Genomic DNA, 21461 nt, shown 5'->3' on the forward strand with positions numbered 1-21461 from the left:
TGTTATCTTTTTTATATATATTTTTTTATATAAACAATTATTATTTACAGCTAACAAAAAAAAAATCTTCATCTCCACTGATGCACCGTAGTTAATATTCAGAAGAGAGATGATTTTCTTTTCTTCGTATTCATATTTTTTTTCTCGCATTTTCTTACATTTCCAATCATTCTAATCATCTTTCTACAATCCGTGTCCCTCATCAGTAGTAGTTAGTACACACATACAAATAGAGTTCCTCTAATGTCGACTAACAACGCGAACAAAAGTGTAAAACTAAATCATAAAATCTTGATTATTTTTTTTGTTGCTAACAAAGTATAACGGTGCCAGACATTCGTATTTCACTTTGAAAGGAAACAGTTTATACATCACATTTTATTCCTAAAATAAAATTGAAGAAATCAAATAAATATACAATAAAAAAAAAAGTAAAAATAAACTATTTGCAAGAAGATGAAAATTAAGAAGAAACATGCTAGTAGCATCATTGATGCATCTTCAGGTAGCCGTCCTCGAACAGCTCCAATTCGTGTGTTAAGTAATTCGCTTTGTTCCTCAGGACTTTGGCCCTTGTGCTCGCGTTATCCAGGCTGCCGACTTGTACTTCAAGTTCCTTCAGTTTCTTGTCCATATCGTTGGTGGACTCATCAACTAAATGGCATAACCTGGCGAAGGTTCCGCTCAACTCTTGTTGTACTTGATGACTGCAATTCGCCGACGTCAGGTCAACGATCATCTTCAATTTACGCGTCGCGTGATTTACGTATTGCTTCTTGAAGTTCTTTTCCTTAGCCTTATTTGTCCAGGTCAGGCGCTCGTACAAATACAGACATGAGTATACGGCACCAGTTACTGCAATGATCCTCCATCCAACAGTCTTCATCAAGAAACCGGCAACCAAAAGGCCGCCCATAGTGCCTTGCGAACTGATGCTTGCCATAGCAATCCTGCTTAGAATGGACCAATCTTCTACGTTAGATCCATAGTATAAACGACCATCCATCTCCGAAGGCGTGGTAGGAAGTAGAGAGTTTTGGGGACTTTCCCTCTTATTCTTCAAAGCCAAGAAGTTGTTTCCGCTACCGCCGAACCTTTGAATCATTGCAGTGATACCCCATGAAAATCTGAACTCTAGATCCTCGTGGAAATCGGCGCAAAGATTATCACAATTCAATCTGTACAATATCTCGAACGGCTGCCTGCGCGGGAATACGAAATTCGCACCGGTTCTCATGTTTTCCGGAATCAAAACCTCCATACGTACGCACATTTCCCTTTGACTGGCCTCCATGTTTAAAGCTAAAGCAGTTGATAAGCGCGCTCTCAGGTTAGAACCCAGTCCAGCCTCGACGTGCAAATGCAACTCCTTTTTGTATACGTTCAGAACCAAAGGTTCTGGATGGAAAGGCAAATTGAACTCATCCACCAAATTACTTAAACGTCTAATCTCCTCGCTTAAAGCCTTGGATACTCTCTGCTCCACATCCTCCACCATGTGATGGATCTTCTGCTTCATCTCCTGCGTGATGACCATCAACTGTTGCTCCGTATAGTTTACTTTGTCGTGTAGCTCCTTGCGCTGCAGCAATTTATCATCTCTCAAGTGTTGTGCATCCAAGTATAAACGATCCAGTACATCCCTCAATTCGCTGTAAACATAAAAAGCAAACATGTAAAATACATATAACAAGATTAATTTTATTTGAAATTTTACCTGGCAATATATTTGCCACGTTGCGAGTGTTGCTCAAATTTGGTTTTCACTGCCGACTTACTAATGCACTCCTCGAATTTTCTTTCAAAATCTTGGAATTCAAAATATCTGCTTTGGAAACCTTCGGCCAGAGTCGCGGTTGGACTTTGACCTTGTTCAGCGAGTCTAGCCAGTAAAGCTTCCTTAGCCGATATAAAGAATATTCTTTCACGAGCTTCATCCGGCGTACAAACCTTCAACTCCTTCACGAGGAAATCGACAGCGCGCTCCTGATGTTGCTTCCTGACCTAATTAAACAAAAATACAAATTCAAAAATCACATTTTACAAATAAACTATTCAAATACTATATATCAACATATCACATTAATAATAAAACAACTAGCAAATCAAGTACAATTTAGAGTTTGATGTATTTTCATTACGTTCATATCGGAAATACAAACAATCAATTACTTTGATAATAATTGTAAATTAAAATGTTTTACTAGTTGTATTATTAACGTGACAATTATTAAAACATAGTCAACGTAAACTCACCCCGGCTTGCTCATCGCATTGCTTTAAAAACATGAGACAAACAAAAAATCATTTATGGAAAGTTAGGAATGAAGCATAATGCAAAGTAGTGTGTTTGAATTATTGAGCAATGTAGTTAATTGAAATGCAAATGCAATTGAAGCCAATGTGTATGTTTTTTTTTTTTTGGATTTCTTGTCCCTTTTATTTACTCACTTGATCCAAAAATTCGGGCTCAGATGCGGACGCATCCCATCGGTTGTTCAATATGAAAATGTTCGGCTTCGATAATTTCGTTGAGACTTTATGGAAGAAATTCTTTTCCTAAAATTCAATCATAATTTGTAACAAGTCTAAGTAAGATATCTGTTAAACTTACTGTGACCATCAGAGTTGATTCAGCGTTGGCGACCAAAACAAAAACATCCGCATCCAAGCAGTGCTTATCAATCCATTCGTCCAAGTTGGGAGTGACATCAACGCCTGGCGAGTCTACGAAGACGACGTCATCCCTCAACAGAAGACATCTATTTCGTGGCCAATATACCCTCACCATCTCAGACTCTTTTAGCTTCTCTTTGCAAAGAGCATGAGCTAACGAGGCTACAGATTCAACAGAGCAATGTTGATCAGAACCTTCCAGCACAAGATAAGCTTCATCGGATGGAGATCCTTCAACCTATAAATAACCGAAGCAGATGATTTGCGTCCAATCGTCGTCGCAGCTCAATTTACTTGCAAAAAACAATTTGTAGTATGTCCTATGCCGCTAGGCAAGATTTTGTCCCTCAGCATGGCATTGATGACCGAGCTTTTTCCGTTTGAAGTGCGCCCGAAAAAGGCGACCTTCATGTGATCCCTGGCCAATACATCTTTGATCCCGTGCACCTTCTGCACGAACTCCTCAGCTTGCCTCACGCTCTTCTCGTCCAGGATCTGCTGCTCCTTTTCAATCTCTAGAAAATCGACAACAAATCAATCGAAATATAGAAATGTTGGAAACGCAAATGAACCAACCGTGCATGTAATTGACGGCATCCTTAACGTAATCCTCGATCTCCACGAAGATGTCATTGATTTTCTTCTTGGCCTTGACGAAAATCTGCAAAGGCGAGTTCTCAGGTGCGCCGGCCCCACGACCTCCCATCTGTCGGTGATCTGCCAACGACATCGGGCCACGGTTATGGGGGCCATCGCCTGCCATCATTGACATGGTGCGATTCATGAAAGCAGCCATCACACACCCTCCTCTCACACAATTCCTTTCAATCTATCAACTTGCTCTCTCACTAGCAATCACATCAATACTAGCCTCTAGTGCACATGCAGCTCAACAAAAGTGAGGAATAAACTGAAACAAATATGAAAGTAAATAAATAATATACAAATACACACAACAAAAATAATAAATAAATAAATGAAGCAGGCACTAAGGAGAATGTATATCTAAAGCTTAATGTTCGTAGGCTTGGGGTTCTCTGTGATTTTTAATAACTAATAAAGAAACCTGCTCGTTTCGAAGACTCATTCCTGCTATGCATCTGCAGATCTAACCTCAAAAACAAACAACAGATATTTTCTTTTGTTGGTCTACTTCAATACGTTTTAGATGCAATTTCGTATTTCGTCCATAAAACTCACCGGATTCTATAAGACGATTCTTTGCTTTTTCTCACGTTATTAATAGTACTTTTCCAAATGTAAAACGCATAAAATAAGTCGTAGATAATTTTAGCTTTAGCACAGACGTCAAATTTGCGCCGCACACTGATCTATAATCTGAAAAAAACTCCAACCTGATCGATTCCACTTACTAGACTAGATGACTTTATATATGGGCTAATAATAATGGTTGTTATCTTCGGAATTGGGGCTTTCGCTCCGCGCCCAAAGGTTCAACTTACTTGTGACTTTAATTATCGATTATGTAATCCTTAGTTTTTGTCTACAGTTGTCAAACTTTATATGTGTTTATCTCACAAAACGTGGTTCAATTCGAATGATAAAATAAAGACATGTGGATAGGTTAATAATAGGATATATAAATGGTCTTTTAATTATTATAAGATTTTTACGTAAATGCCTAATTCACATTTCGTTGCGGTCTATATGCAACCTTATGTACAATTTGAGAATCAGCGCCAAAAAGCTCGAACTAATACATAATATTGGCAACCAACAATACACTCATATGTAATCTACCACTGTCAGTTTGACGTTTAAGAGTTTTAGGCTATCTCTTGATTATTATTTTTGTTACTTATATGTACAATGGAAAAATTAAATTTTGAATGCGATGGTATTAAATATAGCGAGAATTGGTTATATCGTGGAGAAGGGAATGCTCATCTTGCATTGTCTTTACCCAGTTTAAGGAAGGTTTTGATATTTAAAAAGCAGAATCCACAGGAAGCAGGAGATGCTTCTGAAAGCTTCCTGAAGTCAATAGCGTTTCAAAATAAGATAATGAAACACTTGTTTGGCATTTATGTAACACGCATTGAGAGGGTTGAATTCTTAGATGATCTGATGAGTTTCAAGAGTCAACTGGATGGATTGAGGCCAGGTAATTTTAGCATTTGTTCATTTATTAAACTTGGCCTTGGTGATTCTCACTTATTTTATAAATATAGATGTCACTCAAAATTTTGATATATTTCATTTGAAGCGGATACCAAAATTGTAACACTGTATAAATGTATTAAAATGCACCATCTTTCTATGCTTGGCACAGTAAGTTTTTTTGTTTAGATGATGCTGCTCAAGGTTTTTTCTTTATTGCATTTATCTTTTGTGTGAAGACGCATAATGGAAAAGAAGCTGGAGAAGGCGTCGAAGAGGTTGATATGTTTGGAGGAGATGAAGGTGCGTCTGGAGAAGGTGGTGGAGAAGTATTTAGGAGAGATAACGTGCATCGATCAGAAGATAGAGGAGAGCGAGAAGGACATTGAACGGTTGGTCCAGGAGCAAGCGGTCAGAGAGTGCCAGAACAAGATTCGGGACGAGATTAATAAGCTGAAGGAGGAGAAACGCAGTGCGGAGATGTGCGTTAAGAACTTCAAGAAGGAGCTGTGCGTGAAAATGAAACGTCTGGAGAAGTGTCGAAGACATCTACCATCGTCAGCCGTATAGACAAAATTATTGTTCCTTATTTTAAATTCTGTTTCGCTTATTGTGTCCGTCTAAAATTTATGATAAAATATATAAATAGCGTTAAAACTCTTTCAGATTTTCCTCTCGTTTTGCTTGCAGCTCATCGGATGCACAAAACATTAAGCCACAATGCGATCCTATGTCAGGACTACACCTGTTTCGAAGAGGGCTTAGACAGATTCGTGGATGATGACGATGTATATGCCGTCGAGATCAAACCCAAGTTCGGAGTGCAGAGCGAAGAGAACTGCTTGTTTTGTCAAAAACAGATATTAAAGGTATACAAAAAAAAACCAGGCAAAGTTATACAATGAACAGATAGACAGATGAGAAATTTCAGCTGAACCAAGGAAATATCAAAAGTCCTACGAATTATTGCCCGAAAAAAATATTCTCCGGGTAAGGTGACTTTCCAAAGATCCATAATATTAACTTAGCAAATATTGCTCTTTTTTTTATAGAGAGTTTAAACTAATGTTGGAATCCATCGAGGACCTAATCGAAAATCCGCAGAACAATTTTCAAGTCTACAAAAACGGACAACTTGTGTATTCAGAGAACCACGAGATTATAGCGTTCGATAGTGTCATTAACGAAACATTCCAAAACCGCGAAGATTTCAAGAACGCAATCTGCCAGATGCTGCTTGCTAATCTGGAAGATGTCCAAGAATCAATAGACTCATCGGATGGCCTTCCAAAGGGATGCGTACTAAAGAAGATACTGAAATACCAGTCCTATTATCTGACTAACGCTGGAAACGTGCCAGATAACTTCGATTACGTCGGGAAATGCCTGAAGGACTTCAATGAGAACTGCTTGGATCTCGAAAGCTACAAATTAAATTGTCCGATCATTTGTAAAGTGCTCGGAAAAATCGTTAAAGATTGTTCCGTGATGTTGACCTTCACTAAACAGCTTAAAAAGATAACCGCACCAAAGCGACATTTGATCCAGAGTTCGAACGGCAGGAAAATCCTATTTGATGTTAAAATCTTCGATTTGTATCCGAAATAAAATAAAAGTTTACGTAAAACTATTTTATTCTACATGTCTGTAAAGCCACTCGATGGAACCCCATGCCCGTCTTCCATTCACTCTGAATTTGCACGAGTTCTCAATCATCTTCACCTCATTGTTACCTCTATAATACTCAAATCCTTCCTCCACTTCCACTTCGATTACATAAGTGACTTTTCCTAAAGAAAAACAAACAATTATTAAATCTCATTACACAAATAATTCCTCTTCACGAACCAAGTTTGATAGTGAAAGCGTAATCCTTTGGTGGGACACCGTCTTCTCCGTGTTGGTACAACTTGAAATCGCTTTTGGATATGGACTGCATCTTACCAGTTTTAGCTTCAAAGACGTGACCCACGCTTAAGCTAAAAATGATTAATGATTATAATTGATACTCAATTATTCTTTAAGTATTTACTTGGAAAAGGCAATCGGCATGGAAATTGAGCCAACAGAAATCTTGTCACCGTTATCAACGTTTATGTAATGCAAAACGTAACGGTGGAATTGGCTCCAATCTCTTTGTTTTCCGAAACTGTGATCTCTTAACGCGTTAAGAGAGACGTTCTCTGTTTTATCGCCGATCCTAATTACACCTCTAACATCACCATGCTGTTCGTAGTGCGTCTGATGCAAACTAAAATTAATTAAATGTGTTAATTAAATTTCAATTACTATTAAATTAATTAAACAATTTAAAATAGACTTAAGTCTTTAACGAATAAAACAATTAAATACGTACAATTGCAAGTTCTTAAAGTAATTCAAGCTCCAGTCTTCTCGGGCCAATGAATCCGCAAACAATACACTGTTAGCATGTTTCTCGTAGCTAAACAAGGGATAATCCGATGAATAATCCAAATCTATTTTGCAAGGAAGCATTTTTCCTGCATCATCTTTCATCTGACCATCGTATATAATTTTCCACTTCTTTCCCTGCTCCACTGGGCACACTTTGATACCTTCAACCTTGAAACTATCGTTAGATGAAGCACTTTTCAAGTTGGTTCGAAGTAAACGCGAATTTTTCAATTTAATTGCCATCATTCCATCAACAGAAGAATCACCCCTTCTAGATACATCGCACACGATGAATTCACCAGAATTATTGGAACAACTAAAAGAAACCTCATCGAATGCCTAAGAAATCACAATTACTAAAAAAACATAACTATTTAAGTTTAAGCTTACTTTTGAAGTCTTTGGTAACCGTTGAGCTTTGTCGAAATGCTTGTATTGCTTTTGGAAATTTATTAACTAAAAAGTAGTTAATATAAATTAAACGTTTATATATATATTTATATATGTAATTACCTTGAGTAGCGTGAAAATGCAGTAGAAGATGACGAATTTGGGCCAGTAAAAGGCGTCGCATCTCTTGTAGACATTGCAGATGGACGGCGACTTCTCTTCCGTAAACTTCTTGACAAGAATCACAGTTAAAATCGATGAAAACAACACAACAATTTCGTACAGCCCGAACATGTTTTTTTTTTATTTCGCCCACAAAACGGGCGTTACGCAAGTGGACTCGGTCAAAGTATTTACTAAATATTATCACCACCTTTCGGTTTTCGTATTTTTAATAAAAATATTTTCACTTCCGAGATAACGATAACAAGTGCGCTCGCTCATCGATAAACCGCCACAAAAATCTGAGCGCGCTGAGCATATAATCATTGCATTTTTATTTATTTTTTCGCTTGGTACAAACTATCACAGAGTAACGAACACAGACAAAGTTAAAGGAATACTAGTAATCGCAAGGATGGGTCAGCTTGTTGCACTTCTCCTGCAGCCACATGCAATTTACCACCTGCCTTATCGTTGCTCTCCGAGCAACGTCCGGCTCCAAAAGACACCTAATAAACATTTACAAATAGGATTATTTGGGTTCATGTGAGATTTACGAAAAATTACGCGATGAGATTCTTCAAATGGATGCAGTGTTTCTTCCAGTTTTTAAAGGCGGCCATGCACAGCGATCGGTTCAGCTGGATCCGAAGCATCTTTTTAACGTTGGAATCATCGAAAGGCATGGTTGCAGATATCATTATGTAAAGGATACAACCCAAAGCCCAGATGTCGTACATCTTTGGATAATAAGGTATACCCTAAAACAAAGAGTTTAGTAATCATTTCATTACTTTCGGTTGTGAAGCAATTTCACTTGAATGATTTCGGGCGCTGCATAAGCTGCGGATCCGCAGAAAGTATCAGAGAGAAGGCAATCTCCGTTCCCATCTACGCAGCATCTTGCGAAACCAAAGTCACCCAATTTGATCACGTTGTTGTTGGAGATTAAGATGTTCTCGCACTTTAAATCGCGATGTGCTATCTCCAAGTCGTGCAAATAATCAACTGCATCTACGATTTGCCTGATGGAAAATATAAGATTATTGCTTGTTTCCATCAATGAATACCATTGAGAACCTAAAGAAAATACGAGAAAGCTCTTCATCCAACGGCCCCGACTCTCGTATGAACTCCAGAAGATCCCCGTTGCGACAATAATCCATGATTATGTATATAGCGTCGTGCAGGTCGATGATGTTGAAGACGCGCACGATGTTCGGATGTTGCAGATTTTTTATAATTCTAAACAATAATCATTTAGAACTATCGAAATGAGTTTAATTGTTAAACAAAAACCTGAGTTCTCGTGGCAGAAACTTTTTGATGAATTCGCTTCCTGCCATCTTCTTGTGAATGATCTTGCAAGCCACCTTCGCGTTGATTTCCTCCGTGAAGAGGTTAGCCACGCACACCTTGCTGTAAGTCCCTTCCCCGATAGTCTTCCCAAGTGTGTATCCCATGTTGCGAAGAATCTCACGGTGAGTCCCGTGCTACAAAAAAAAAATCATCAACACACTGAAATAGGTGAAATTTTGAATTTAACTCACCTCACTGCCGTACCTCATTTTCTTGTTGAATTTTGACATGTTTCAGTTCACTTCTCAATTACAATTAACTTGCAAAATTACACTAGGCGCGATTCCTTGGATTTACTGGTGCGTGCGTATTTCTTGTTCAATTGCGTTTATTTGTTTATTTTTTTTTGGTGCGGGAAACGCGGATTATTGATTTAAACCGGAAAGGGACTACGAATTTCTTGATTTCTTGCGAGACAGGCTGACATTTTCCACGCGTCAGAAGAAAAACAAAATTCTCATAACTATTCAAATTTGAAATAATGACAACAAACAATATCAAAGATTGCTTGATTTGCAAACAATCGTTGTAATTCTTTAATTAACCTGATCTTAATGTGCCTTAATTATGCAATTACTTGAGTTTATTTATTCGCATCTGCATGAATCGCGGATTATTTCATTTAAAGAGTAATGGAAATACGAATTTTTGAATTTCTTGCGACAGATGCTGTCATTTTCAATGCGTCAAAATTCAAATTTGAAATAATGACAAGAACGAGCAATTCCAACGAATGTTTGATTTGTAAACAATCATTGTTTACTTTAGTTAAATTAACTGTGAATAATTTAGTAAATATTGCATAATTAATCGAAATTCTAAAGGCTTTTGAATTATTACTTATAGCTAACTACTTACTACAAATGACTATTGATTATACTTAAGTAATTGATAAGTAATAATAATCTTTGAACTGGTTTCAATACTAATTAATTATTCTAGAATATGCGATTACATCATTTATAAAAATTACAATGCAAATGCACGTGAATAGCAATTTAGTTAACTAAGCTCGGTAATCGAGGTGCAGAGCTAAGCAAATACGCTGTATTTGCACAGAACGTATTCTTAATATCATTAGCAAACTGATAATAAGCAATAATAAGCGGATTTGGGAAGAGCAGGGTCGCCGTTGAAATCGGATTAAATCGGAGAGGAAAACGGGCTCATTATTTAATTTCGAAAACGATGTCGTCCTTGGCGGAGTACGCACGCAAGTAAAATAAAATTCAACTCAAGTGCGGCAATTCTGTAACAAAAATATTATTTTTTTTTTTGGCGTGAATAAAAGAGTTCAGTTCGTGTTTCTCATATCGACGGTAACAATCGTAACGGAATCGTCTCAATCAGTTTTACGGGATGAATGAATGACTACACGAGACAGCGAATTACGTCAGAAACATAGTAGTTATACAATTTTATTTTGGTCCGCTACATTCGCGCTCCTAACTGAAACAGAAACGCTACAATTCTGTTTAGCACACAAAAAAATTAGTAAAATAAAGTTTACAAAATGTCATCTTGCAATCTGAAGACATAGTTCATGCATTCATTTCAAACAAATTGAAAGAATCATATAGTTGCTGGTGCCTCCTGAAAGAATATCAATAAAAAAACGTAAGTAATTTTGTATAGTTTTAATTGTGTAATATACAGAGATTATGGCGTATTGATTATTATTATTTTTTAATCAAGTTTATCTTTTGTTTAGCAATTGTGACGTTTCTAATCTATTCGAATTAACGTACTATTTTATGCATTCAAGATCAATGCCAAGGCACGTGTTCTAATAACATAGGCAACATAATGTACAATATAGATTTAAATTAATCAAAGTTTAATTAATTCAATTATATGATTTTAATGTTTGCTTAGAGATAAACTAATTAGATTTGACCTGAATTCGAATCAAATAAAGTTCAAACTAATCCAAACAATGTTGACATTAATCAAAGAAATAATAATTTAGGAATTTCTTTTATGTGTCATGAAAACCTTCAATTCGATATTTACTTAAAGATAATCCAATTAGAGTTTTATGAATAACAAGATTTTTTTTTATATTTTAAGTAAATAATATTACCTTCGTATTTAAATTTTGTATTGTCCTTGCTAATTATTGAAGGCAATTTGAAGATGTTGCTTTTCGAAGGTTGTATTTAAAGGAAATCCACTTTGAATCTTGTACGAATTGGAGTTTTTAAAGAGCATTTATTAATTTTCAGATAATGGAATTCGGAGTTGGTGGTTTAGCTGCAGTCTGTGCGGGTTTCTTCACGAATCCTTTGGAAGTGATGAAAGTGCGGATGCAGTTGCAGGGAGAGTTGAACGCGCGCGGTAAACACGCCGTGCATTACAGAAACGTCTTTCACGCTGGTTACGTAATAGCGAAGCACGATGGCATTTTGGCACTGCAGGCTGGATTGGTTCCTGCCCTCTGGTTCCAGCTCTTCCTCAACGGTTTCCGTTTAGGTTCCTATCAAACGTTAGCAAATCGCGGTTTCATGACCGACGAAAAGGGCAAGATCGTATTCTACAGGACTGTGATTGCTGGTGGCGTCTGCGGTGGCGTCGGCGCCATCATCGGAAGTCCTCTTTACCTCATCAAGACGCATCTGCAAGCGAACGCTGCCAAAGAAATCGCTTTTGGACACCAACACCAACATGGAGGCATGGTTCAAGGATTCGCTAATATCTTCAAGAGTCATGGTGTAAGTTCTATTATGTAGCATACTAATACATAATTTAAATTAAGATTTTTGAATTTAAATTAATGCTAGTTTGGTTGCCTATAACACAATATAAGTTTCTTAAGAACTGCGCTATTTCTGTGAGGAGGAAGCGGTATTATTAATTATACTTGTTAATGAGTTTGTTATTTGTTTTTGTTTTCCGCAGGTTACAGGTTTGTTCAGGGGGGCGTCCGCCGCGATTCCGAGAGCTTTCTTCGGGTCGACGGCTCAACTGACCTCGTTCAACTACTGCAAGGTTTGGCTCGCAAACTACGACTTCTTTAAGGGCAAACCCTTGTCCTCGACCTTCGCCGCGAGCATGGTCGGAGGCATTGTCGTCGCCGTCGTCATGACGCCCTTCGATCTGATCTCAACCAGACTCTACAATCAAGGTACGAAAGAAAAAAAAAACAAAAGAAAAGGAAACAAAGATTTGCGCAGCTTTCTAAGCAAAATTATTCTGCAATTACGCACAGTCTAGAAGCAGCAGAACAAGACATTAAAGGAAAACAACGATAAAATAGGAAATTTAAATGACCGCGGCGCTTCGTTAATTGATTTCATCGTTATGAATTGTAAATTGGAAATCATTAATAATTGATTGTTGTGTATGTGTATTGTTTGCGGCGTTCGCTCTTTTGTTTTTTAATGCACGCTGCGATCAGGTTTTAAGTGCGTGCACACCAGCGCGAATTAAGAATGGTTTCATGTGCTCTGCTCTTGTTGCAAAGGTCATCTCAAGTGGAAAAAAGTCATTAACACATGAGAGCACCACGAGGAAATAAACGAGTGAACATATAAAAAAAATAAAATAAAATCAGCGAGAGAATTACGCAATTTGCAAATGCATAAGAACGAACGGTTGGTAACCGAAATCTGTAGTATCTACCCAACATCCGAGCTAATCTTAAAGTCAATTCCTTTTCAAGATTTGAAATTCATCAAAGCGTATTTTAAAACAATATATTATTATTCTTCAGACAGGTATAATGTTATTGCCAATCGAATGGGATGTATTTTTTTTATTCTTTTACCGTAAAACCAGTCTATCGATTTAGAATTTCAAAGAAATTCATTTTTTTTTCTGTTTTCATCAATCCAATAAAATCGTTTGTAAAGTGCGAAACATGCGGTCTGCTTTATAAAGCAAATTCATTTTAACTAAATCAAATTTACAGTAGTAATTAAGTAATTATTAACTAATTTTGATTCTATTTTTGTTTTGTTTAGGTGTAGACGCAAAGGGAAAGGGATTGTTGTACAACAATTATCTGGATTGCGTTCTGAAAATCCAAAGATCCGAAGGTTTCCTAGGTTTCTACAAAGGTTTGGGCGCATGCTACTTCCGGTTAGGTCCTCACACGGTCCTAACACTGGTCTTCTGGGACCAACTGAAGAGCTATTACGACTCCTACCAGATGCAGCAGAAGATGTGATCACCGCTGTCTTTAGGTTTAGTCTTTCTTTTCTAGTGAAACAATTGAGAACAAATTGAAAAACAAAAGAGAGTAAAAGTCTTTAAAAAAATTTGTTTACGTTAACGTTTCTATGACGTCTTTGCATTGATAAAACAAAAAATGTATATTAAATAACTGCGAGATAACATAGTGTATAAAAAAAATTGTTGTTTTTTTTCTTCTAAATTTAGTTTTGAAATTTTTCTGTTGTTCGAATTGGGAAAAATCTTCCTTTTGTTTAAAATATGAAACTTTGATCGGTGATGCAAGATTGGGATACACTGGAGGTTGCACAACCTGAAAAATAATTGAATACCGCGCAGTGTGCGTATCTGTACGTATGTACGTTTGCTGCAACAATTATGCAACGAGTTCGAAAACCCCATTCGGTTTGCGATCATTTTCTTATCGCGCACTCGGTTTTCCTGTTCAATCTCATTATGGCATTACTTTTTGTTGTTGTTGTTGTTCTTGTCTTTAATTGAACAACGGCGCTGAGTTTCGCAAATGACGTAACCGCAAAAGAGATATATATATATACATATTGTGTTTATAATAAACACACGTCCGGCTTTATACGCACAAAACTATAGCGCTTTTTCGCACTTTGGACTCGGCGTTCGCATTGCATCGAGTCTTTAGATACATTTAATTATATGAGACTCGTACATATATTTATTTACACAAATCCAATGATAGAACTGAAGTAATTACAATTAATTTCATGTCGTTTCCAAGGTTTACATGTTGCATGTGGATTTTTGCTTTTTCCAATTGGAATCTCGTTTGGAAATCTCGTGGAAACGGGGTACGGGTCGTTAGACCTTGCGTTTGTGAATTAAAACAATCGACACGCAATCCGTTTTATCAATCCGATGATAATTAAACGGAATAAGGTCAATAATTTTATTTTTTTCACACAGAAAATTCACATATTTGTACATTTACAGATTCAAGTACTTTCCAAACTATATAATTTTGTCGGACGCAGCAATAATTCTGTATATTTTTTTCTTGTTTTTGGTATTATTGATAAATGCAAGAATGTCTGCAGGAAATGTAGCTATATTTGAATTCCGTTATCGCTGAAATTGCGCAGGCAGAGAAGGCCATATTTTTTTCGGTCAGATCAAAGTCCAAATCTGTTCGCAAATATTATTTGCATTCAATCAAATGTAAATTTATTTCGAATGTAATTCTGTTGACAATTGTTGTATTGTTGTGTTTTGTTTGAAACAAAATATATTGTTTGCATTGACTGACATTTAAATTCATTCATTTATTTCTGACAGTTTGACAATTTTTCTAATGACATTTTTTTGTTGAATAACAACATATTATTTGCATTAATTGAATATTGACGTAATGTTGTCAATTTTTGTGATAACGTGTTTTGGTTAAAAACAAAATATTATTTGCATCGACTATTTATTTCGAGTATACTTGAATATTGTGTTTTTTTTTAATTTTGTTTATTTATATATTTCGAGTGTAATTATGTTGAAATATTTATAGATAATTATTTTTGTAAGGTCGTTTTAAGTGTTAAACAAAATACGAATTGCATTGATTGACATTAATTGATTCATTTTTTCTTCTTCTTTTAAACCTCCATTCCCTTCACTTAGCTTGTGTCAAGCACAATTTCGACAGCTACCGTTAATTCATTTCAGATGTAATTTTAACAGTTGACATTTTTTAATTATCGTGTGAAAAGTCAAAACGAAATATTATTTATATTTGTTCTTTTTTTTAATTTTAACCCTATTTCTGTCACCTTTCTTATTGATTAATTAAATAATATCCAATAATAATGTGTGACAATTGACAAGTTTTTGTAATGTCTTGTTTAGGTTATAACAAAATTTATTTCAAGGGTTTACACATTGATAGATAATAATTTTCGTTGAAATTAGTTGACATTAGTTAACATTAGTTGACATTAATTGACATTAGTTGACATTAGTTAACATTAGTTAACTTTAGTTGACATTAGTTGACATTCAACTTGAAATTAGTTGAAATTGGTTCAAATTAGTTGATATTAGTTGACATTCATTGACATTAGTTGACATTAATTGACATTAGTTGACATTATTGACTTTAGTTGAAATTAGTTGACATTAATTGACATTTTTAATTATCGTGTGAAAAGTCAAGACAAAATATTATTTATATTGATTGAATTTGTTTTTTTAATTATTATAACCCTATTTCTGTCACCTTTCTTATCGATTAATTAATTAATATCCAATAATAATGTGTCACAATTGACAAGTTTTTGTAATGTCTTATTTAGGTTATAACAAAATTTATTTCAATGGTTTCCACATTGATAGATAATAATTTTCGTTGAAATTAGTTGACATTAGTTGAAATTCGTTGACATTAGTTGACATTAGTTGACATTAGTTGACATTAGTTGACATTAGTTAACTTTAGTTGACATTAGTTGACATTCAACTTGAAATTAGTTGAAATTGGTTCAAATTAGTTGATATTAGTTGACATTCATTGACATTAGTTGACATTAATTGACATTAGTTGACATTAATTGACTTTAGTTGAAATTAGTTGACATTAATTGACATTTTTAATTATCGTGTGAAAAGTCAAGACAAAATATTATTTATATTGAATTAGTTGACATTAGTTGACATTAGTTGACATTAGTTGACATTAGTTGACATTAGTTGACATTAGTTGACATTAGTTGAAATTAGTTGACATTAGTTGACATTAGTTGACATTTTTTAATTATCGTGTGAAAAGTCAAGACAAAATATTATTTATATTGATTGAATTTGTTTTTTTAATAATTATAAAGCTATTTCTGTCACATTTTCAGTGTTCATCGATTAATTAATTAATATCCATTATAATAAAGTGTGACAATTGTCAAGTTGTTGTAATGTCTTATTTAGCTTAAAACAAATTATTATTTGCATTGACTATTGACAATGTCATGTAAAGGTTAAAAGTACATTTCGATAAACAACAACTTTTTTTTGTGTGTATTTCAAAATCAGATTTCAAAATAATTATTATCAAAAAAAAAAAAATAATTCTAATTGCACTTCATTTGTCAACTATATTTTTGTTTTTTTTTATCTACACGGAAAATAAAAATAGCGGATCGAAGGTTGTGTTTGCTAAGATTACCAGAAAGTTCAAGTCTTAAAATACTATTTGAACGCATTTTCAAGTCAATCAAATAAATAGATTTTATATGATAATTCGAATATTGATTAATAATTTTCATAATTAAAATATTTTTGATGAAATTTATGTTATTTTATCAATTTTTTTTAATGATTCGTAGACAATAATGCGTTTTAAAATCGATAATCAAGTTGCTTTGTTCTTGGCTGTAATTTATTGCAAGTGTGTATTTGAATGACAATTGCAGTAGGCTGGGAGTTGATCAACTCCCTGAGAATGTCTAAAGCAAATAATACAATATTTGTCTGGAATAAGGCCTGTGCGGAATAGTAAATAACATTAACAAAATCTATTTATAAATGTTGACCCGTTTTCTCGTTTGGACAAAGAAGGGTGAGAAGGAGGAGGAGGACGAGGTTCTCCCGCAACGTGATGATCTCGTGGTGTCGCTTTTGTTGTTGATGTTGTTTTGTTTGTTGTTGTTTGTTTTGTTAGTAGTTCCATCGCATTCGCCTCTTTTCCACGCTCGTTTATGAACGGAGGAGCGAGCACATCGAGTAGACCACAGTCAGATCCCGTTCCGAGCAGACGCGCATCGCTGCACCCGAGCACTCAGAGAAAACACACATACACACACAAAAGTATATTGCTACTGATTGAAGCAAATTGTTTCTTCAATTGGATCAAATTCGTACTTGGTTTTTCTTCTCACTTCTGTAATTAACGGAAAATAACCGAAAGAATGCTGATGTCCAAGAGTTTGGCACGTTTGAACGTGCACGTTACAAGCATCTCCAAGAGACAAACTAAGATCCTGGTCTCCATTTCGCCGACATTCAACAGAAAATGTAAGTTTTTCCATTACAATTTTACAATTTTTTTTACTATAATTCAATACATTTCTATAGATTTAACAAATAATTAATAAATGCACACTGTTTTACTTCTTCACTTCGTCGATTTTCAATAGAATTAATAAGTTTGTTTTCACAAAGTTTTATTTTACGAAAATAAAAATTTCTAACACAATTTTTATAAAATACATTGTACAAAAAAAAAACAACTTATATAATTAAAAAAAAAATCATGCAATTAAAAACAACTGAACTTTAGACAAATTATTCGTAAATATTCTTATTATAAATTACATGCAGAAAAAGAAAATAAACAATTTGTATTATAATTTAAATAATAAATGAAACGCAATAGTTTTTAGAAAGTCCGAAAACAACAAAAAATAATATTTAATTGAATTATTTTTTACATTGATTTATGTTAATAATGATAATATCTTCGATAGAACGAACGTGTTTTTAATTATATGCTTTTCATGCTGCGAAGAATATGCAATTATTAGATAATTTGATACTGGTAATTGTTTTTGAAATAATTGGAAAACAATCATTATTGATCAACAATATTGTTAAATTATTAAAAAAAAACGCATGGTTCATAATGAAAGATCACAACAAATAATTTGTAATCAATTAATTGAATTGTTTTATTAATAAAACAATGTTTGAAATTAAATAATTTTTTACAAAATTTTCAAAAATTTTAAATTTGATGTGAAAACTAAAATTTACTTTTAAAATTGAATTGTTAAATAAATATAAAAATAAAACACGTCATATTTAGGACAGAATAAAATTGTTGTTTTTTTTATGTAATAATTATATTAATTAGAAAGTACGAAAAGAAAATAATTAATTTTAGGATTTAATAACATATCTTGGAGGATAGAATGTACTGTAAAGAATGTGCGTTTTTTTCTCTCTCTTTAAATTCTTTTGCTGTTTAATGAGTCGTAATAAGTGTTTTGTTCCAATTAGAATAGTAGTGAAAATCATTGATCAAGAAATGTATTGTTTTTATTACAACATCAATGAATAATGAATGTTAACAATTACATAAACTTGTTAAATTATCATTAATAACGAAGTGAAATATTGTGTTAGAAATTGCATAAAGAAATTGATTATTTTTTTTTATCGTTTGATGTAGATACGACGAAATCGAAGATAATTGTGCAGAAGCCGATAGTGGAGATAGGAGGAGATGAGATGTCGAAGATCGTCTTCGACAAGATTAAGCAGAAACTGATCATTCCTTATGTGAATCTGGAGAGAGACTATTACGACTGCAGCTTGGCAAACAGGTAATTTATAATAGCGTTTAGATTATTGAGACATTTAATTGATTGTTGTTGTTTTGTTGTTCTGTTAGAAATGCAACAGGAAACGAGGTTGTGGCGGAAGCGACGGCTGCGATCCTCAAGTACAACGTGGGCATAAAGTGTTCGACAATAACACCAGATGAGGAAAAATCGAAAGGTACTGAACTAATATGAGTCCGTGAACTGAAAGCTCCTCCGCTTCTATTTATTGTTTTCGGCTGGGTTACGTGACTCGAAGCCCGTAGCCTCTTCCGAAAGAGCGAAACACAGAGAAAGAGAGAAGTGTGAACGCATATTCCTTTTGTATGAGCGTTGATGTGTGTCAAGGGTTTTCCTATGCCGTGTGCTTTTGTGCACGTAACCATCAACAACACCACCCAGAGACGACTTGTTATACTTTGGTGAATCGCGTTTGCGTTTATCTTCCTCCTTCTTCTTCTTCTCTTACTTCTCTTCTTGCGCGTGTAAAGGATCAACGAACGGCCGGAACCCGTTCCGCAGCATTCGCTGTTTTATTGATTCCATTTTACGTTTGCAGAATACAAGCTGAAGCAGATCTGGCCCAGTCCGAACACGATGATCAGGAACGCCCTGAACGGCACCCAGTTCAGGGAGTCGATCATCTGCAGCAACGTGAACAAGTTCGTGCCGAAATGGACGAAACCGATCATCATCTGCAGACACACGTTCGGGGATCAGTACGCCGGCAAGGATATAGTCATCGATAAACCCGGAAGGGTAATGATAAAAAGAGATTTAAATGTACGTTACTAAATGGTATTGTTAACGTTTTCAGGTCTCGTTAGTTTACACTACTAGAACTGGGGAGCATCACAATTACGATGTTAAGGATTTCGATGGTAAAGGAGTCGCGATGCTCACGTACAACACTCTGGACAGTATTCAGTCGTTCGCCGAGGCCTGCTTCCAAATGGCCTTGGAGCGCGAATTGCCGCTAATCTTCTCTTCAAAGTACACGCACTTGAAGCAGTACGACGCGATGTTCTACAGCGTCTTCCAAGACTTATACTTGAGGTGAGAAAGCGCATCAATCCAAGCCACAAGCGTTTACCTTAAACATCATAATTTCAGCAAATACAAGAGGTTGATGGATAAGGCCAACTTAACTTACGAACACCGATTAATCGACGATATGGCTGCTTGCGCCATCAAATCTTCCGGAGGATTCGTGTGGGCTCTGAAGAGTTACGACGGTGACATCCTCTCCGACGTCGTCGGTCAAGGTTTCGGTTCCATGGCTATGATGATGCACAGCTTAAAATCGCACGACGGAAAGACGATTCTAACAGAACCAGCGCACGGAAGCGTCACCAAACACTACAAGTAATATAACGAAACTACTCTTAAATGAATTGCAATTAATTTCTATATGATCTTCAGGAGACACTTGAAAGGTAAACAGACTTCCACGAATCCGATATCTTCGATCTTCGCTTGGAGCCGCGGTCTTCATCATCGCGCCAAGCTTGATTGCAACTACAACCTTCTGGAATTCGCTGAGCTTCTGGAGCAGTGTTCCATCGCGGTCGTCGAGGAGGGCAATTTGACCAGAGACTTGGCTTACAGCGTTTACGGAGCGGATGGATACAAGGAATCGGACACGATCACCACGAACGAATTCATCGATGTGATCGCCCGCAAACTCGAGCTGAACATCACCAAGATCTTCCCCAGGGAAGTCGCCCAAACGGCAAACTAATTGTGATCGATTATTATTTTATTTTTTTTTGTACTATTTATTATTTATACCACTGTATTATGGATAAGCGAGCGTATTTGAAAATCCAATTTCCGTTACGCACCGGAAATTGCGATGCTTCGTAAACTTAGTTTGTAAGCAAATAAATATAATATTATTTTTCAAATCTTCAACTTCTTCATTGCACCCGAAATGTTCGACGACGCTCTGCAAATAATCTCAAAGATATTCTGCGTACAACCACTCGAGAAGAACGATCAAATTTACATGTTAATTATATTAACATCCTTCGTTTTCTTCTCCGGGTACGTACGTATATACACCTCGATTCTCAACTTTCTTGCGGAAAACGGAAAGTTGTCTTTGACGAATTACATTTATTTAGGCAACGCCACTTTGACGATCTTCATCATTTGCGTGCAAATCTTGTCGAGGCAAAGGCAGAAGCGTAAAGTGAAAAGTGTTTTAAGCAAGTTGATGCGTTTTCAAGGGAAGGATGAAATGAAATTATTGCGTCGTCTACGATTGTTTCAGTGCGTGTTCTTGTTTGCAATCTTCGCGATTTTGTTTGCCATCAACATGATCGTCCACGAGAAAAGATCTTTTACGATGATGGCAAACGCTTTGAATGAAACCCTAATCGAAGCAGTCTCATTCCTCGACGCCTTCTTCTACTTCAATCACGTGTATCTAGCTTATGTTGGATTCAAGAGGATGCAGAAAATTGATAAGAATTATTTGATTCTGTGCGATTTGTGCAGAGACATTGATCTTCTTCACAGATTGAATATCTCAGCTGTGATCGGTTTCGTCTTTCTATGGACCACCTTCGATGCCTACATGTTTTTCAACGTCCTCCTCAACGAATCCAACAAGACGTGGAAATCATTCATCCGATCATTTCCGTGGTTTTGGTTGCATACATTCAAATTGATAATAATTTTGATAGCGCCACCAAAGTGCGTCAAGCAAGCGGAAAGGATCGGAAGACAACTTACTGTAAACTTCGAGATATCAATGCAAACTTTAAATCGCCACGTCGATTTCTGGGCGTACCATAGATGGTTTAAAATCGAGCCCATTTTCTTAAT

At 35.6% G+C, this 21461-nt stretch overlaps 6 protein-coding genes across 12 annotated transcripts; 3 read left to right on the top strand and 3 right to left on the bottom strand.

Annotated features, from left to right (window-relative positions):
• Window positions 1-31: 31 nt before the first annotated feature.
• Window positions 32-4670, bottom strand: LOC108566432 (transmembrane GTPase Marf). 6 transcript variants are annotated; one of them, XM_017926298.1, is made up of 9 exons: window positions 3877-4014; window positions 3743-3784; window positions 3253-3586; window positions 2971-3191; window positions 2615-2914; window positions 2452-2559; window positions 2257-2277; window positions 1718-2004; window positions 32-1652 (listed from the first exon to the last, which is right to left on the bottom strand). In XM_017926298.1, exons 3-9 carry the CDS (start codon window positions 3470-3472, stop codon window positions 488-490), a joined length of 2322 nt encoding a protein of 773 aa, XP_017781787.1. In that variant the 5' UTR covers window positions 3473-3586; window positions 3743-3784; window positions 3877-4014; the 3' UTR covers window positions 32-487. The 6 variants fall into 6 exon arrangements, with proteins under 6 accessions (XP_017781787.1, XP_017781788.1, XP_017781785.1 ...); XM_017926299.1 differs by lacking the exons at window positions 3743-3784; window positions 3877-4014 and adding an exon at window positions 4601-4670; XM_017926296.1 differs by lacking the exons at window positions 3743-3784; window positions 3877-4014 and adding an exon at window positions 4140-4320.
• On the top strand, window positions 4422-6420 carry LOC108566435 (inositol-pentakisphosphate 2-kinase). 2 transcript variants are annotated; one of them, XM_017926303.1, is made up of 4 exons: window positions 4422-4801; window positions 5488-5666; window positions 5711-5787; window positions 5850-6420. In XM_017926303.1, exons 1-4 carry the CDS (start codon window positions 4507-4509, stop codon window positions 6403-6405), a joined length of 1107 nt encoding a protein of 368 aa, XP_017781792.1. In that variant the 5' UTR covers window positions 4422-4506; the 3' UTR covers window positions 6406-6420. The 2 variants fall into 2 exon arrangements, with proteins under 2 accessions (XP_017781792.1, XP_017781793.1); XM_017926304.1 differs by having other exon boundaries at window positions 4423-4801; window positions 5729-5787.
• On the bottom strand, window positions 6414-7988 carry LOC108566434. The gene is made up of 6 exons (XM_017926302.1): window positions 7726-7988; window positions 7603-7668; window positions 7154-7551; window positions 6830-7048; window positions 6646-6776; window positions 6414-6587 (listed from the first exon to the last, which is right to left on the bottom strand). Exons 1-6 carry the CDS (start codon window positions 7894-7896, stop codon window positions 6430-6432), a joined length of 1143 nt encoding a protein of 380 aa, XP_017781791.1. The 5' UTR covers window positions 7897-7988; the 3' UTR covers window positions 6414-6429.
• Window positions 7989-8121: 133 nt separating this feature from the next.
• LOC108566436 (testis-specific serine/threonine-protein kinase 1-like) lies at window positions 8122-9728 on the bottom strand. Its single transcript, XM_017926305.1, has 6 exons — window positions 9315-9728; window positions 9064-9257; window positions 8845-9009; window positions 8582-8789; window positions 8332-8525; window positions 8122-8273 (listed from the first exon to the last, which is right to left on the bottom strand). The coding sequence occupies exons 1-6, from the start codon at window positions 9351-9353 to the stop codon at window positions 8165-8167; spliced, it is 909 nt and encodes a 302-aa protein (XP_017781794.1). The 5' UTR covers window positions 9354-9728; the 3' UTR covers window positions 8122-8164.
• Window positions 9729-10115: 387 nt separating this feature from the next.
• On the top strand, window positions 10116-14275 carry LOC108566443 (solute carrier family 25 member 35-like). The gene is made up of 4 exons (XM_017926318.1): window positions 10116-10740; window positions 11349-11834; window positions 12022-12247; window positions 13086-14275. The coding sequence occupies exons 2-4, from the start codon at window positions 11352-11354 to the stop codon at window positions 13289-13291; spliced, it is 915 nt and encodes a 304-aa protein (XP_017781807.1). The 5' UTR covers window positions 10116-10740; window positions 11349-11351; the 3' UTR covers window positions 13292-14275.
• A 2484-nt stretch (window positions 14276-16759) lies between these two features.
• Window positions 16760-20536, top strand: LOC108566445 (isocitrate dehydrogenase [NADP] cytoplasmic-like). Its single transcript, XM_017926319.1, has 7 exons — window positions 16760-17322; window positions 18479-18632; window positions 18701-18807; window positions 19189-19388; window positions 19447-19685; window positions 19743-19994; window positions 20052-20536. Exons 1-7 carry the CDS (start codon window positions 17217-17219, stop codon window positions 20368-20370), a joined length of 1377 nt encoding a protein of 458 aa, XP_017781808.1. The 5' UTR covers window positions 16760-17216; the 3' UTR covers window positions 20371-20536.
• The last annotated feature ends 925 nt before the right edge of the window (window positions 20537-21461 follow it).

Source organism: Nicrophorus vespilloides, unplaced genomic scaffold, assembly GCF_001412225.1.
Source record: "Nicrophorus vespilloides isolate i.1.1-1 unplaced genomic scaffold, Nicve_v1.0, whole genome shotgun sequence".
Classification (NCBI taxonomy): domain Eukaryota; kingdom Metazoa; phylum Arthropoda; class Insecta; order Coleoptera; family Silphidae; genus Nicrophorus; species Nicrophorus vespilloides.